Below are 14,076 nucleotides of genomic sequence, written 5' to 3'. Positions count from 1 at the left end.
TGTCACAGCGGTTGCAGGACATTCAAATGGGGAGTGTGAACAGCCAGAGATCATGGTCCACATTGCTACCCATGACTTGGGTACGAACGCCATGTGGTCCTGCAATCAAAATTTAGTTATGTGGAAAATTAGCAAGAAGGGACCTCAAATGCAGTAATCCCGTGCCACCTGCAAGTAAGTGCAGAAATGACAGGATAAGGCAGATAGATGAATGTGGCTGGCAAGATGGTGCAGGAGGGAAGGCTTTAGATTCATGTGACGCTGGGATTGGCTCTAGGGAAGATGGCACCTGGACAAGCTCAAGGGTTGCACTTCAACAGAGCTGGGACTGAGTTTTGTTAGTGTTGAATGGGCTTTAAACTAATTTGGTAGGACTGAGAGAACCAAGAAAGAGTATATTAGAGTGCAATACCAGGGTGCACAAAATACTGGGAGACATGTAGCCCTAGTATACAGAATAGTAAGTTTGAAGTAAGGGAGAAAGTAATGACATGGGAATTGTATAAATGCCCTGGCTCGATGAAGGATAGGACTGGATATTAAATATTGCACGATATAGCTGTTCAGAAAAGATAGGAAAGGATGACAGCTGCCGGTATTGGTTAAGGCGAACATTGCAGTGCTGGAGGAAGGGTGTTCCAGAGCACTCAAGGACAGAATCAGTTTGGTTGGAACCAAGGAACAAAAAGAGTGACTTGTCATGTGCGGCATCTAGACTGCCAACTAATGGGAACGATGTAGAACAAATTTTCAGGGACATTAGATGCAAACATAGAGTAGTTGTCATGGGGGATTTTAATTATCCAATGTAGTCTGGGCAATGAAAGTGTGAAGGGTAGAGAGGGGCAAATGTTCCCAGATTGTATGCAGGATTTTATTTTACAGTAGTACGTGTCTAGTTCAACAAGGACCTAGTTCTAGAGTACCCAATTCATTTTTTCCAATTAAGGAGCAATTTAGCGTGGTCAATCCACCTACCCTGCACATCTTCGGGCTGTGGGGGCTAAACCCACGCAGACTAATATGCAAACTACACACGGCCGGTGAACCAGAGCTGGAATTGAACCTGGGACCTCGGCACCATGAGGCAGCAGTGCTAACCATTGGGCCACTGCTGCCCTAAAGCACCTAATTCTTAAGATGGTGTCGGCGGGGGAACACTTAGGAGAGTGACCCCTATTGCAAGGTTTAGGATGATGGAAAAGGAAAATGGGCAATCCAGAGTAAGATTAACAGTAGCACTAACAAAGGACATATTTGCAGAGTGGGCAGATAAAGTTTAATAAGTGATCTGATGAGCTTTGGTAGGAAGAACCGAGAGAATTTGAAATAAGTACAATTCTTCAGGGGGTGCAGAAGCAGAGGGACTTGGGTGTATATGTATAAATTGTTGAAGGCGGCAGGACACAAACAGGTTATGTTGAACTTGTATACAAAACACGAGTTAGACCTCAGTTGGAGTGTTGTGTAGTTACTGTGCGGCACACTGGGAAGGATGTGAACACATTGAGTGTGTGCATAAGAATAGTTCCAGGGATGAGAAACTTCAGTTATGAGGAGAGGTTGGGAGGAGATTTGAGGTACTCAAAATCATAAGGCTAGATAGTGTAGGAGGGAGAAACTTCTTTGTAAAATGACTTGAGAATGAGCACAGATTTAGTGATTTGCAAAATAAGCAAATGTGATTTGAGGAAAAATGTTTTTCTGCCTGTAATGTACAATTGAGGAACCAGTCCAGTCGTTATGTAAACAAATTAATAAATATTCTTTCAGTTAAAAAAAATGACAATATACAGTATGACACTTGAGTATATGAATAACTAAACAGTTTTATGTTTTATCTCGTTCCCAAAATATACCCATGTTCCCCGAACTCACTTGAGAAATACCTTTTCCCAAGCAACATTCAATTTTGTCAAATCCAGTTAACGTGGGATTGTTGCAATACAGCAATTGTCAATATATTTAATTCTGTTCGGTTATAGTAAAGGCAGCGGATTACATTGGTTATGGTGTTTGAAGTGTCGAGAATGTTTGAATTTATTTTTTCATGACATGCAGGCATCACTGGCAAGGTCAGCATTTGTTACCTAGTACAATCTTGATCCAAACACGAACAAAAATGGAAAGCTGGAAGATTGGGGAAATCATCTCGGCTGCAGGATTTCACAGGATAGTGTCATGCCCAAGCTGCTTCGTCAATTACTTCTCTCTCTCTCACCCCCCCCCCCCCCCCCCCCCCAAAACACCATGTCAAGCCTCGGGCATTTGCTGATGACTGCAGTGGGTGCTGTTCGTGGAAAGGGCACTACATCCAGTCAGGTGTAAAGCATTCAGTCACATTCATGACGGGTCATTTGCCACTTCTGTTCACACCTCAGTGTTATTCAACTGTTACTACATGCAGCATCAGTTGAGGACTTATGAATAGGACAACAAATGTCTGCATCTCTGGCAGTTTTTGATAAAGTATTCATAGAATTCGTACACTGCAGGAGGAGGTAATTTGGGCCATTTAGTCTGCACCAGCCCTCCAAGCATCCCACGGAAGCCCACCCTGCTCTTATCGCCACAACTCCATCTAACCTGCATAGCTTTGGATTGTCGCCAAAATTTATAGTACCCAATAATTAGTTTTCCAATTAAGGGCCAATTTAGCATAGCCAATCCATCTAACCTGTACATCTTTGGGTTGTGGGGGTGAAAGCCACACCGACATGGGGACAGTGACCCAGGGCCAGGATTCGAACCTGGGTCCTCAGCGCTGTAGGCAGCAGTGCTAACCACTGCCGCATGCCACCCTGGGCTTGGAAAATTATGACCAGAATGCCTGCATAAGCATCTACCTTGAATTCAGGTATTGGTACAAACCAGATCATTATCTACTTGTTAAGAACCTTGCAAGTGTTCAAAAAACCGGAAGGACTTCTCACTGTGCTTACTCCAGTCCCACCTCCACATCATGGCTACCATCGACAACACAAATGTGGCAACTTCCCCAACCACCTCCCATTCCCCCCCCTCCCTCCCCTGTTGACAGCTTTATTTTTTTTGAGTGAGAAACCCCACCATGTTGCTAACCTGCAAACCTGACTTAAGGGGCTCATCTACCACGATAAAATCTATTCAGGAGTACACCTTGTGTACATGGGAGTAAAACAAAAATTCTTTTGTCCTCCCAAATCTACATGGGTCCTCCCGCCCACCCCCTTGTGCTCCATGAACCCCCAGAGCTCCTTAGCTATAGCCAACGCCCTCCTTGAGCTCGACTAGTCCAGTCTCAGATCCAGAACCGTATTAAAGTACCCCCGCCCCCCCATAATCAGCTGATCTGCCCCAGCACCCGCCTCATAAATTCCATGTCGTCCCAGTTTGAGGCATGACCAACACCACTGGCATCCCCTCCAGTTTCCCACTTACCATAACATACCTCCTCCCGGAGTCCGCCACTATACTTCCCACCTCGAATGCCACCCGCTTATTGACCAAAATTGCCACCCCGCTCATTTTTGAACCAACCCTGAATGAAACACTTGTCCCATCCATCTGGTCCCCACCTTCAGATGCGTCTTGCAACATGACCACATCTGCCTTTAATCGCTTTAAGTGTGCAAACACATGGGTCCTCTTGACCGGCCCTTTCAATTCTCGCACGTTCCATGTGACCAGTCTGGTCGGGGTGCACCCTGCCCCACCCCCCCACCTCGGCCACCGATCAACCATAGCCCCTCTTCGGCCAGCCTCAAGCCCGTGTCCTGCACCTCCCCAGGCCCGCCCTCGGGTGCCCACTGACATCAATCCTCCCCTTGCATTTTACAAGCCCTATCCCTGTCAGCAGCAACGAGCCCCAGCAACAACTTCTGCCCCATCCTCCCACTGACCTTTCCCTCACTCCCCCCATTGCGCTTCCATGAACTAGCTAGCATGGCGGCCCCCGCCATGGCGCCTAACATCTTACCCCCCCCTCGAACATTAGTGCAAACAAACCAGAAACATCCCCTCCACAAACCCAAAGAGACCAACTCCCCGTCCCCGAACAAAGAACAAAAAACAAACCCAAAGCAGAAAAAGAAATGGCCTCGAACACAAGTTAACAGCAACATAATAACATCTCAACAAAAAGTTCAAAGTCCACCTTTTCCTGCCAGTCCATTGTCTGACAAATTCTGTCGCCTCCTCCGCCGATCCAAAGTACAATTCCTGGCCTTCGCAGGTCACCCACAGACCTGCTGGGTACAACAGTCTGAAATTCACCCCCTTCTTGTGGAGGACTGCCTTGACCTTGTTGAAACTCTCCTTTTGCCAACTCTGCACCCAGGTCCTGGTATATTCAAATTTTACTGCCCCCCCCCCCGCAGGTGCAGTGCCTCGGCTGCCTGGCCCACCTCATAATCTGCTCCTTGTCCAGGAACCGTTGTAGACGCACTCCGTACATCAGAGGGTAAATCTTTTCCTCTCACTCTCCTGCACCTTTATTCCACCTTACATCCACTTGTTAGCCAGGGAAAAGGTCCAAAATAACCACCACGACCAGGAGCCACCAAATGTGTGACCACTCCAAGGTCGCCACCGGAAGCCGAAACACTGGTTCTTTGTGGTGTATTTTTGTTGGAATAATGTACAACCCAGTGAGGAACCAGTCCAGTCGTTATGTAAACAAATTAATAAATATTCTTTACGTTTAAAAAAATGACAAAATACATTTTAACACTTAAGTACATGAATAACTAAAGTTTCATGTTTTATCTCGTTCCCAAAATATACCCATGTTCCCTGAACTGACTTGAGACGCACCTTTTCCCAAGCAACATTCAATTTTGTCAAATCCAATTAATAGTTACCACACAATACCATTCTGGTGACCGACCATGTCTGAGGAAAACATCTCTTCCTGGTTCAGCGAAGGCACAAAACTGACTTAAAGAGTGCAATCTGCTGTGGCTTTAAATGTTGGATGGAACGGGCCTCCATGGCTCAGATCACAGATGGAACAGGCCTGTCCAGCTGTTGGATGGAAAGCTACCCTGCCTCTTCAATGAAGATTCCAACAGTTATACTGTTCAATCTCTTTGATATTTGCCACTGAATCCTGCTGTCCACTTCATTCAAATTAATTGCATTTATAAGTTGCCATTTGTATAGCTCCACTGATCTCTGGTAAACAATATTTCTGATATGACTTGGCACCTCATGTCTAGATTCCTAATCTTGGGACTTATTTTATCTCAAGCTCATATCTGAAGCTATTAATCTCATTAACTTCCCACATTCCTGACATAGTTCTAATCACTGACCCTAAACAATCATTTACCTCCCATCAGAAAAACATGTCAGACTTTCATTCTCCAGAATTAAACTCTATCCAAGTGACCCATGTGGGCTCTGAAATGTTTTCTACATTTACAGAAATAATCAACAAAAATAACATTACACTGCCTTCAGACTTTATAAGACTGATCAGTACTGCATGATAGACGCAAGATTCTTCCTTGCTTCCAAGGATCTAAAACCATTAAATTGCAACTAAATCAGATCAGTCATCCACTCCATACGCCACAAGTCCAGATGCTGCAGCACTAGAACCTTTAACCAGGCTGGACTGATTAACCCCTGTCGAACTAGTTGATTCTTTGGTTAGATCTTAGTCACTTATGACCACTGTTCCATTAGTCCAATATCTGAATGCTTTGCTTGTCTACTGGGCTCTTGCTCGCTCTCGCTCCTCTTTCAGATGTCTGATGAACTGGATAATGGCACTTTTCTGAGGGTCGTCTGGTGCTTTGGCCACGTAGAGTGAGAAATGTTTAATGGCTTCTGACAGGAGAGACTCTGGGCTCACACCAGCCGCAGTGTGTGCAGCGAGCCACAGCATCTTCTCGCACACTATGGCATAGTTTTTGTGCCAATTAACTGGATGCTTCTCTGCAGTGACCAGCTCCTGATATAACTGAAAAAGCAAAGCATGAAGAATAGGATTAGTCTAAACACGGCAAATGGATTTGTATGCATCAGTTGGAAGGATTGATTTCTTTAGGCAACACATGACAGGCTAATCACATGGGCTGTTGGAAGTGTTTAATGGGTAAAATGGAACTCACTTGGTAGGCGAATGTATAGAGCTGCACTTTTACTGGCTCCGCTTGGCCTGGATTTTCCGCTAACTCAAATAAGAAGAAAGGAGTCTTCATCCTGCAAAACCCCAAAGTAAATCAGACAAACCCCAACTAAAAGAAGCCTGCCGTTTCATCACCATTTTGATTTTCAACAGAACGTGATAAATTATAGAAATTAGCAATTAACTGAGCTGCCATTTAGAGCTTTTTGTGGGAGTTTCAAAATTCTAAGTGCTGCTCAATAACCTCACTCTGATTTTAAGATTTTGTCCTCTTGTCCAAGCAGGAATTCTTCTAAATCTATTCATCGGTTTCTTTCAAAACCACGGTAGCACAGTGGTTAGCACTGTTGCTTCACAGCGTCAGGGTCCCAGGTTCGATTCCCGACTTGGGTCACTGTCTGTGCGGAGTCTGCACATTCTGCGTGGGTTTCCTCCGGGTGCTCCAGTTTCCTCTCACAAGTCCCGAAAGACGTGCTGTTAGGTAATTTGGACATTGTGAATTCCCCGTGTACCCGAACAGGCACCGGAATGTGGCGACTCGGGGCTTTTCACAGTAACTTCATTGCAGTGTTAATGTAAGCCCTACTTGAGACAATAAAGATTATTATTACTAAATCCTAAAAACTCATAAAATTGTGCCATATATTCCAGGGATTCCAAGGTGGTACAGTGGTTAGCACTGCTGCCTCACAGCATCAGAGACATTTGATTTAACCTCCGGTGACTGTGGAGTTTGCACATTCTCCCTATGTCTGTAGGTTTCCTCTGGGTGTTCCGGTTTCCTTCCAGTCCAAAGATATGCAGGTTAGGTGGATTGGCCCGTAAGTGCCTAAAGATTAGGTGGGGCAATTTAGCATGGCCAGTCCACCCACCCCGCATATCTTCGGGTTGTGGGGGTGAGACCCACACAGACATGGGAAGAATGTGGGCGCGGTAGCAGTGGTTAGCACTGTTACTTCATAGCATCAAGGTCCCAGGTTCGAGATTAGGTAGATTACCTCTCCTAGTGAAAATAACGGCCCATTCCTCTCCACCTCTTACTTAAAAAAATACCTGTTCCCAAGAATCAATCTGGTAAAATTTTGTCACATGCCCTCCGAGGCAAATATATCCTTAGATAAGGATATCAAATGGTATGCAAAATCTCCTTGGGTGGCCTCACCAAAGCTCATAATTGCTGCAAGATTTTCTTACTCATACTCCAATTAGGCTGTATCATTTGTTTTCCTAATAAAAGGGAAACAGAGGGGAACAAGCAGGGTGCAAACGAAAAGGAAGGCACAGAGCAACGAGGGACATGGAAGGGATGGATGCAGTGGGGTGAAGCGGGCGTGGGGGGGGGGGGACTGAGGTACGGAGGAGGTCACAGAGGGAAAGCCAGAGTGTGCAAGCAGAAAACACAGGAAGGTGGGAGAGATGCAAGAAGTACATGGAGAGACAAAGGGATGAAAGAGGGAAGGAGATGAGGGCGAGAAAGTGAGGACAACATGATAAGAATAATCTATTGACATTATTTTTGGAACTGAAGACCATGCTGACAATAGTTCTGGTGTCTGGGAGTTGCTGGGTTACCTTGCTTGCCACATTTCTTCATTTGCTATCGCTTCCCAAGAAGCTGGATCAAACCTGTAAGAAAGAAACATCTGTTCAAACTCCAGCCTCTCACCTCAATATCAGCAGTGCCTGATGGAGAAACATCATTTTTGTTAGGATCTTTCACTGTCTGTGTGGAGTTTGCACATAATAATAATAATCTTTATTGTCACAAGTAGGCTTACATTAACACTGAAATGAAGTTACCTTGGAAAGCCCCTAGTCGCCACAATCCGGCACCTGTTTGGGTATACGGAGGGAGCATTCAGAATGTCCAAATTATCTAACAGCACGTCTTTCGGGACTTGTGGGAGGAGACCGGAGAAAACCCACGTAGACACGGGGTGAACGTGCAGACTCTGTACAAACAGTGACCCAAGCCGGGAATCGAACCTGGGGCCTTGACGCGGTGAAGTAACAGTGCTAACCACTGTTACCACGCCCACATTCTCCCCATGTCTGTGTGGGTCTCACCCCCACAACCCAAAGATATGCGGGGTAGGTGGACTGGCCATGCTAAATTGCCCCTTAATTGGGGGAAAAAAAAATTGGGTACCTTAAAAAGGTATCAAAAAAAAATACTTGTGAGGATCTCCAGAGTCAGCTCAGACGTATCACTTAAATGGGAGACTTCAATGTGAAAGTTATCAAATTCTAACATGCAGGATGGAGTGACAGGAACATTTATAGTTGGTGTGGATAATGGTTATGTTCTTCTTGCTTAAGCACTAATCTGATGGCGATGAAGATGTTCTTCTATCAAAGAAAGCGAAAAAGTGAACTTGTCATCTGATGGGAAGACAAGAAAAATGATCACATTCTGGATATATGTGTGATTTTTTAAAATGACAGTGTGAGTGTTGCTGGCTAGGCTAGCATTTATTGTCCATCCCTAATTTCCCTTGTTTAACTGGATAAATATTTGAAGGAGAAAAGAATTGCAGGGAATGGGACTAATTGGTTTGCTTTTGAAAGAGTTGACAGGCTTGGCCAGCTGAGTGGCCTTTCTTCTGAGCGGTATATAAAAGATGCAGGTATGGTGTTCAGATATGGAGCAGCCAGTGTTGGCTCTGACCATAAGCTCACTGACCCCGGTGAAGTCGCAAATGAGCACGACTGGAAAAACATTTCAAAACAAAAATCTATTATTGTTTTGGACTAAGTGAAAGAATCTGGGTGACCTTTTCTTCAGAATTAATGTCTGACAAAAGGTCATTGATCGGTAATGAATGTTAACTTCCCTATTCTCTCCAGCAATACTTACAAACCGGTGGAGTATTTCTGGCATTCTGTATTTATTTCAGATTTTCAGAAACTGCAGTATTATGCTTTCGTATAAAGATATTTATTAGTTTTTGAAGGCGACAGTATCTCCTAGTATGAATAATATCACTGCCGAATATTGAAGGATGTCCTTTGGTGCAAAGGTTGTTTAACAACATTCATGAAGAGCACACTTCTAAAGATTGGGGAAACATGATAAAGCAAAGAATGGATGCAATAACTAGAATCATAGAATCCTGATAGTGCAGAAAGACGCCATTCAGCCCAATAAGTCTGCACCGACCCTCTGAAAGGGCACTCTACCTATGCCCACTCCTCCGCCCTATCCCGGTAATCCCACCTAACCTTTGGGGCAATTTAGTATGGCCAATCCACCTAACCTGCATATATTTGTACAGGAGGAGGAAATTGGAGCACCCGGAGGAAACCCTCGCAGACACATAGAGAATGTATCTTCACACAGTCACCCAAGGTCAAAATCAAACCCAAGTCGCTGACGTTGTGTGGCAGCGATGCTAATCACCGTGCGCCCTTCTATAGAGAATACAGTTCACTTGAGCTCCCACAAAATAATTCTATCAAACACAGGAAAATGGAAAAATGTAGTACAAGTGCTACTGCTGGTTTTAGAACAGGGTGGAAATCTATAGAACATACCATTAATTGTTGCAGCAACTTCCTGGGTTTAATTCAGGCCTTTGACAGTCTATAGTGAGACATGTTGCTAACTTTTGGTTGGTTCTTAATTTGGCTCTTTTTAATCACGTTTGCTCAAGAGTCGCCAGGTATCATTCGACACCGCCACAAGGTTCAGAACCGAATACTGATCAATGACTCGATACACATGCTAGTAAGTTCAAAAGCAATGCTCATTTATTTACACAGTCAAATCGACTCATGCATAAACTCTACAAACGAAACTGCCACTATTACTAAAGCTTTGGGCGCCCGCTCAGTCAGAGGAACAATAGCCGTTGCTCGGTTCTGAGGCTGCTGGGTTGAGCTGTTTACAGGGTAGCAACTAGGAGCATCTATCTCGTAGCGTGCGTTGACTTGGGACTTACTTGGTCTGCTGTAGCTGCTAGGCTGGTCTCTTCGCTGAGAGCCAAAGCCAAAGGAGAGTCTCCCTTGGGTGATACCTCTTATACTGCAAAGGGCTTCACGCTCTTTTGGGCGGGCCTTGCACTTGGCCTCAACTAATTGGGTCTTTTCCAATCATCGGTATCTATTTTCCTCCAATAGAGGGGTGGTTCCTTGATCGCTGGGCGTGTCCTGGTGACTATTAGTCTGCTTTGTCTTGGCTTCTTCTGGCGCTGGGGAGTCTGTCCTAACATTGTGTATCTAAATATTTCCCTTTTGTCCCCGGAGATGGCTCATTAGTATGTAAATCATTTGGTAGTTTCTGTCCTGTCTGAGTGTTTAAGGTTCTAATCAACAGACCAGAGCTTGCACCTGCTTGTTTCTTAGCATTGTAAAATTTTCCCTGCAGTCTTTGCAAGTGTCCATTTTGTAATCGGGACGTGGCCATCCCAGATGGCTACACTCCCTCCTTGTGATCCTCAACGCGAAGCGTGAAGGATCACATTACCATGGCTTCTTCATCCTCTGATCCCGGGGCACCCATGCTTAGGCTCTACACTGTCCTATCCTATGCAACACAATTTTACCTAAACCATTTTAAATAGATTCATTATCAAAAAATTCTACGGGGCGCTATGACATTAATACATGCTGTTGCTAACTTTTGGTTGGCTTTTCATTCATAATTTGCTCTGTTTGTTTAACCTTTGCTCTAGAGTCGCCAGGTATCTTTATGATACCGCCACGAGGTTCAAGTACTGATCAATAACGCAACACACCAATTAGTAAGATTCAAATCAAAATACATTTATTACACACAGTAAATCACTACTCATGCATAAACTCTACTTTCTAGACTATTCTCTATCACTAAAAGGCCTATACTTAGCTTCGGAATTGGCCCACCAGGTCAGGGGAACAAATGGCCTTTTATTCGACCTGAGTCTGCAGGATTCAAAAGCTGGTATGGACTGGTAGCTAGGAGCGCCTATCTTGTAGCGTGCGTTGACTGGAGACTTACTTGGTTGATGCGGCAGCTTGGGCAGTTCACTCTCAAGGGTTGATTTGCTGCTGAGTGACACTGCCAAGAAGACCGATTTGAACTCGGGGGCTTTACTTTATAGTCCCCAGGGGCTTCCCGCCCTTCGAGGCGGACCCCGTACCTGGTTCCAAGTGATTGGACTGCGTTCCGATCACTTGGATCGATTTCTCCAATACTGGAGTTATTCCCTGATCGCTGGGCGGTCCCTAAATGTCCGTTGGCCTTCCTTTGTCTTGGCTCCTGCTCGCGCCGAGGAGTCTGGCTTGGCCTTATTCACCTTAAGTGTTTCAATTGTGCCTGGGGATCGCTCATTAATATGCAGATGGCTGCTGGTTTCAGTGCTGTCTGGGCTTTTGCAAGTTCTAATACACAGGATTTCAGCACTTGCTGGTTTTTGCCTGTGTTGGCTGAATTTCCCTTTAGTCTTTGCGGTTCTCCATTTTAAGTCGGGAAGTGGCCAACCCAGGTGGCTACAATGCATGACAGAAAAATAAAAAAACTGGGACTTCTAACTATTCTCAATAAACTACCGTCATTTAAACAATCCAAAAATACAAACAATCCAAAAATAATCTATACATCTTAAACTGTACAAAATAGCAGTACACAAATTTCTCTGGCCTGGCAGTCAGACACAGAGGTTTACATCTCTGTATTCCATAGAATACATTGAACAAAATGGATGCTCTTTAATCCGTCCCAATGGGTTCGGGGGTCTGGTGAAATCCGAAAATGGGGGACCTAAATCTGTATACCAGGGTGCGAGAGCGATATGCTCTGTTTCGCCATTTCCTGACTCTAAACGTTTGCACGACACTGCAAAGTATCGCCAGCACTAAGAGTGCTTCGACTACATATGAGAGTGAGTACCAGGTGATAAACCAGGTCGGGGTATTGCTAGCTGTCGCTGGGCTAGTTATCTTGGGGTTCCGTGTATTACAGGGGTGAGAGTCATTTACGGTTTGTGTGGTAGGGGTCAGGGGGGTAGCGTCCGCGCGCAACTGAAGGGATTCCGCTAAGATCCATGTGAACACAAAGGCTGTCTTCATCTTTGTCGGACTTCTTTGTCTTCCTCTGGGGTTCCTGGGTTTCTGGAGTTCTGTGAACACAAGCATAATTTCTGTTATTATCTTGCTTAAGATCTTGTATGTCTGTCTGTCTGTCCTTTACTGCCAATTTCCCATTATAATTAGTCACCATCTGTGACTCCCTCATTTAAAAAAAACAAAACGAATATTTGGACAAGACATCTAAGAAAATACTGCCGTACTGCGAGCCGTCTCGCAGCCTGTGTGATTTACCATCCCAGTGTTTGAGGATGTAAATAGCATAGGGAAGCAACCTAAGAGTTGCCAAAACCAAACAAAAGAATTTTGAACGTAACAAGCCAAAATGGGTAAGAAATGGGTGGAATCCCCGGTTAGGACTGTGATCAATTCCGTATGTGCTCTACCCGAGCGTAGCTGACCAGAGGGGGGTCCTCAGGCAGGGCGGGGACCAATGCTGTTTCTCCACTGCCTGAGCAACCGGCAAGAACGGGTAAGAATGTGGTCATCGTGGGGGGCTGCCTCTCGAATTAGGAGAGCAACTATGAGTCGGGTTCTGTCGACAAACTAGTTCCTCTGAACTATTGTCTGTGACAAACTTGTACCTTTAACAAGGTTCTGGTGACAAACTAGTTCCTCTAACAGCCATTGGGAGTCAAAGGGGGTGGTGACGTGGGGCCGTGAAAAACTTTCCGAGTTTACACACACTTAACGATAACACTAACAAACAAACATTCAACAAACATGGTGCAGGTTCCATCAGAAAGGACACCGTATCTCTCCATCGGTTCCTTTTTTCTTCATCATCTGGACACCTCACTGCTCAATAGCGAACAGGGCCGCAAAGGGATTCGTTCGGTGGGAGTCAGACTCTTAAGTCATCATCTTCTCCCGGCTGCCAAACTCTTGTCTGTAGTAACCGTGCTAAAAGCTGCTTGGGGCGAATGGGGGTCCATCTCATCATTCCGGATGAGCCTGAACGAATTGTCTCGGTGCCAGAATCGTGTGTCGAGGTTGGAGCTACTATGCTTCAATCCGTAATCGTTGGGCGGTGGGTCTGGGTCAGGGGCTTTGATGTAAGTGCTCTCAAATGGGTCGGTAGAATCATGCTCAGATTCGCTGGGAGTGGGGCCTGGTGCAGGGGTGTAGTTATAACGTGGTGTGCTGTGGCTGACGTCATCTTGATCGTTATCACTGTCGCTGCTGGTTGAGGGACGGGAGAGGCGGAATCGTGCCTCTGGGGACGGAGTTGAAGTCGTGTCTGAGGGCAGGCTGGAGTGGTTGGGGGAGGATAGGAATACGTCATCTGTGGGCGGGGCGTGATCATCTGCTGCTGCGAGCAGGATGTGGTGTGTGTGGTTATTCTGTGAGCCATAAGCCTTGAGCTGGTTTATATGAAACCACGCAGACTTACCATTAGGATAGGTTATTTTGTATATTGAGGGGCCGACTTTGTCCGAAATGGAGTACGGTCAGGAACATTTTGGGGAGAGGAATGAACTGGGGTTGTAAAGGGAAAGCATAACTTGTTGCCCTACTGTAAACTCAGTGGCGTGTACTGTTTTGTCGAAACAGGCCTTGCTCTGTTTCTAAGTCTCACTGCTGCGGCGAGTTGGGCTGCCTTTATGTTCTGTACTAGTTGTGTGACCGCATTTTCATGTGCGAGGGCTGTAACTGCGGGGCTGGCCAAATCCAGTCCTAGTAAATACTCAGTGCCTTTCATGGGGCGTCCGGTCATGAGGGTGTGGGGGGTGAAACCTGTGGATGTAGATACCGTGTTTCTTAAAAACATCAAAGCAAATGGGAGTACTGAATCCCAGGTGCTATTATTTTGCTGTACCATTTTCCTGAGGGTGGCTTTCAATGTCCTATTCATTCGTTCTACAATACCACTTGACTGGGGGTGGTATGTGATA

At 45.4% G+C, this 14,076-nt stretch overlaps 1 protein-coding gene across 3 annotated transcripts in view; it reads right to left on the bottom strand.

Moving 5' to 3' along the window:
* Positions 1-4,648: 4,648 nt before the first annotated feature.
* tmem260 (transmembrane protein 260) overlaps positions 4,649-14,076 on the bottom strand; it is a 61,235-nt gene continuing 51,807 nt past the window's right edge. For all 3 annotated transcript variants that reach the window (XM_072483230.1, XM_072483231.1, XM_072483232.1), the window contains 3 exons: positions 7,688-7,741; positions 6,099-6,189; positions 4,649-5,947 (listed from right to left, as the gene is read on the bottom strand). In XM_072483230.1, the coding sequence (XP_072339331.1) occupies positions 5,696-5,947; positions 6,099-6,189; positions 7,688-7,741 (397 nt within the window). In that variant the 3' untranslated portion in view covers positions 4,649-5,695. The remainder of the gene's footprint in view (positions 5,948-6,098; positions 6,190-7,687; positions 7,742-14,076) is intronic.

The sequence above is a fragment of the Scyliorhinus torazame genome, chromosome 18, assembly GCF_047496885.1.
Source record: "Scyliorhinus torazame isolate Kashiwa2021f chromosome 18, sScyTor2.1, whole genome shotgun sequence".
NCBI classification, from domain to species: Eukaryota; Metazoa; Chordata; class Chondrichthyes; order Carcharhiniformes; family Scyliorhinidae; genus Scyliorhinus; species Scyliorhinus torazame.
The sequence above is the reverse complement of the archived record's forward strand: the minus strand, read 5'-3'. Positions and strand labels throughout refer to the sequence as shown.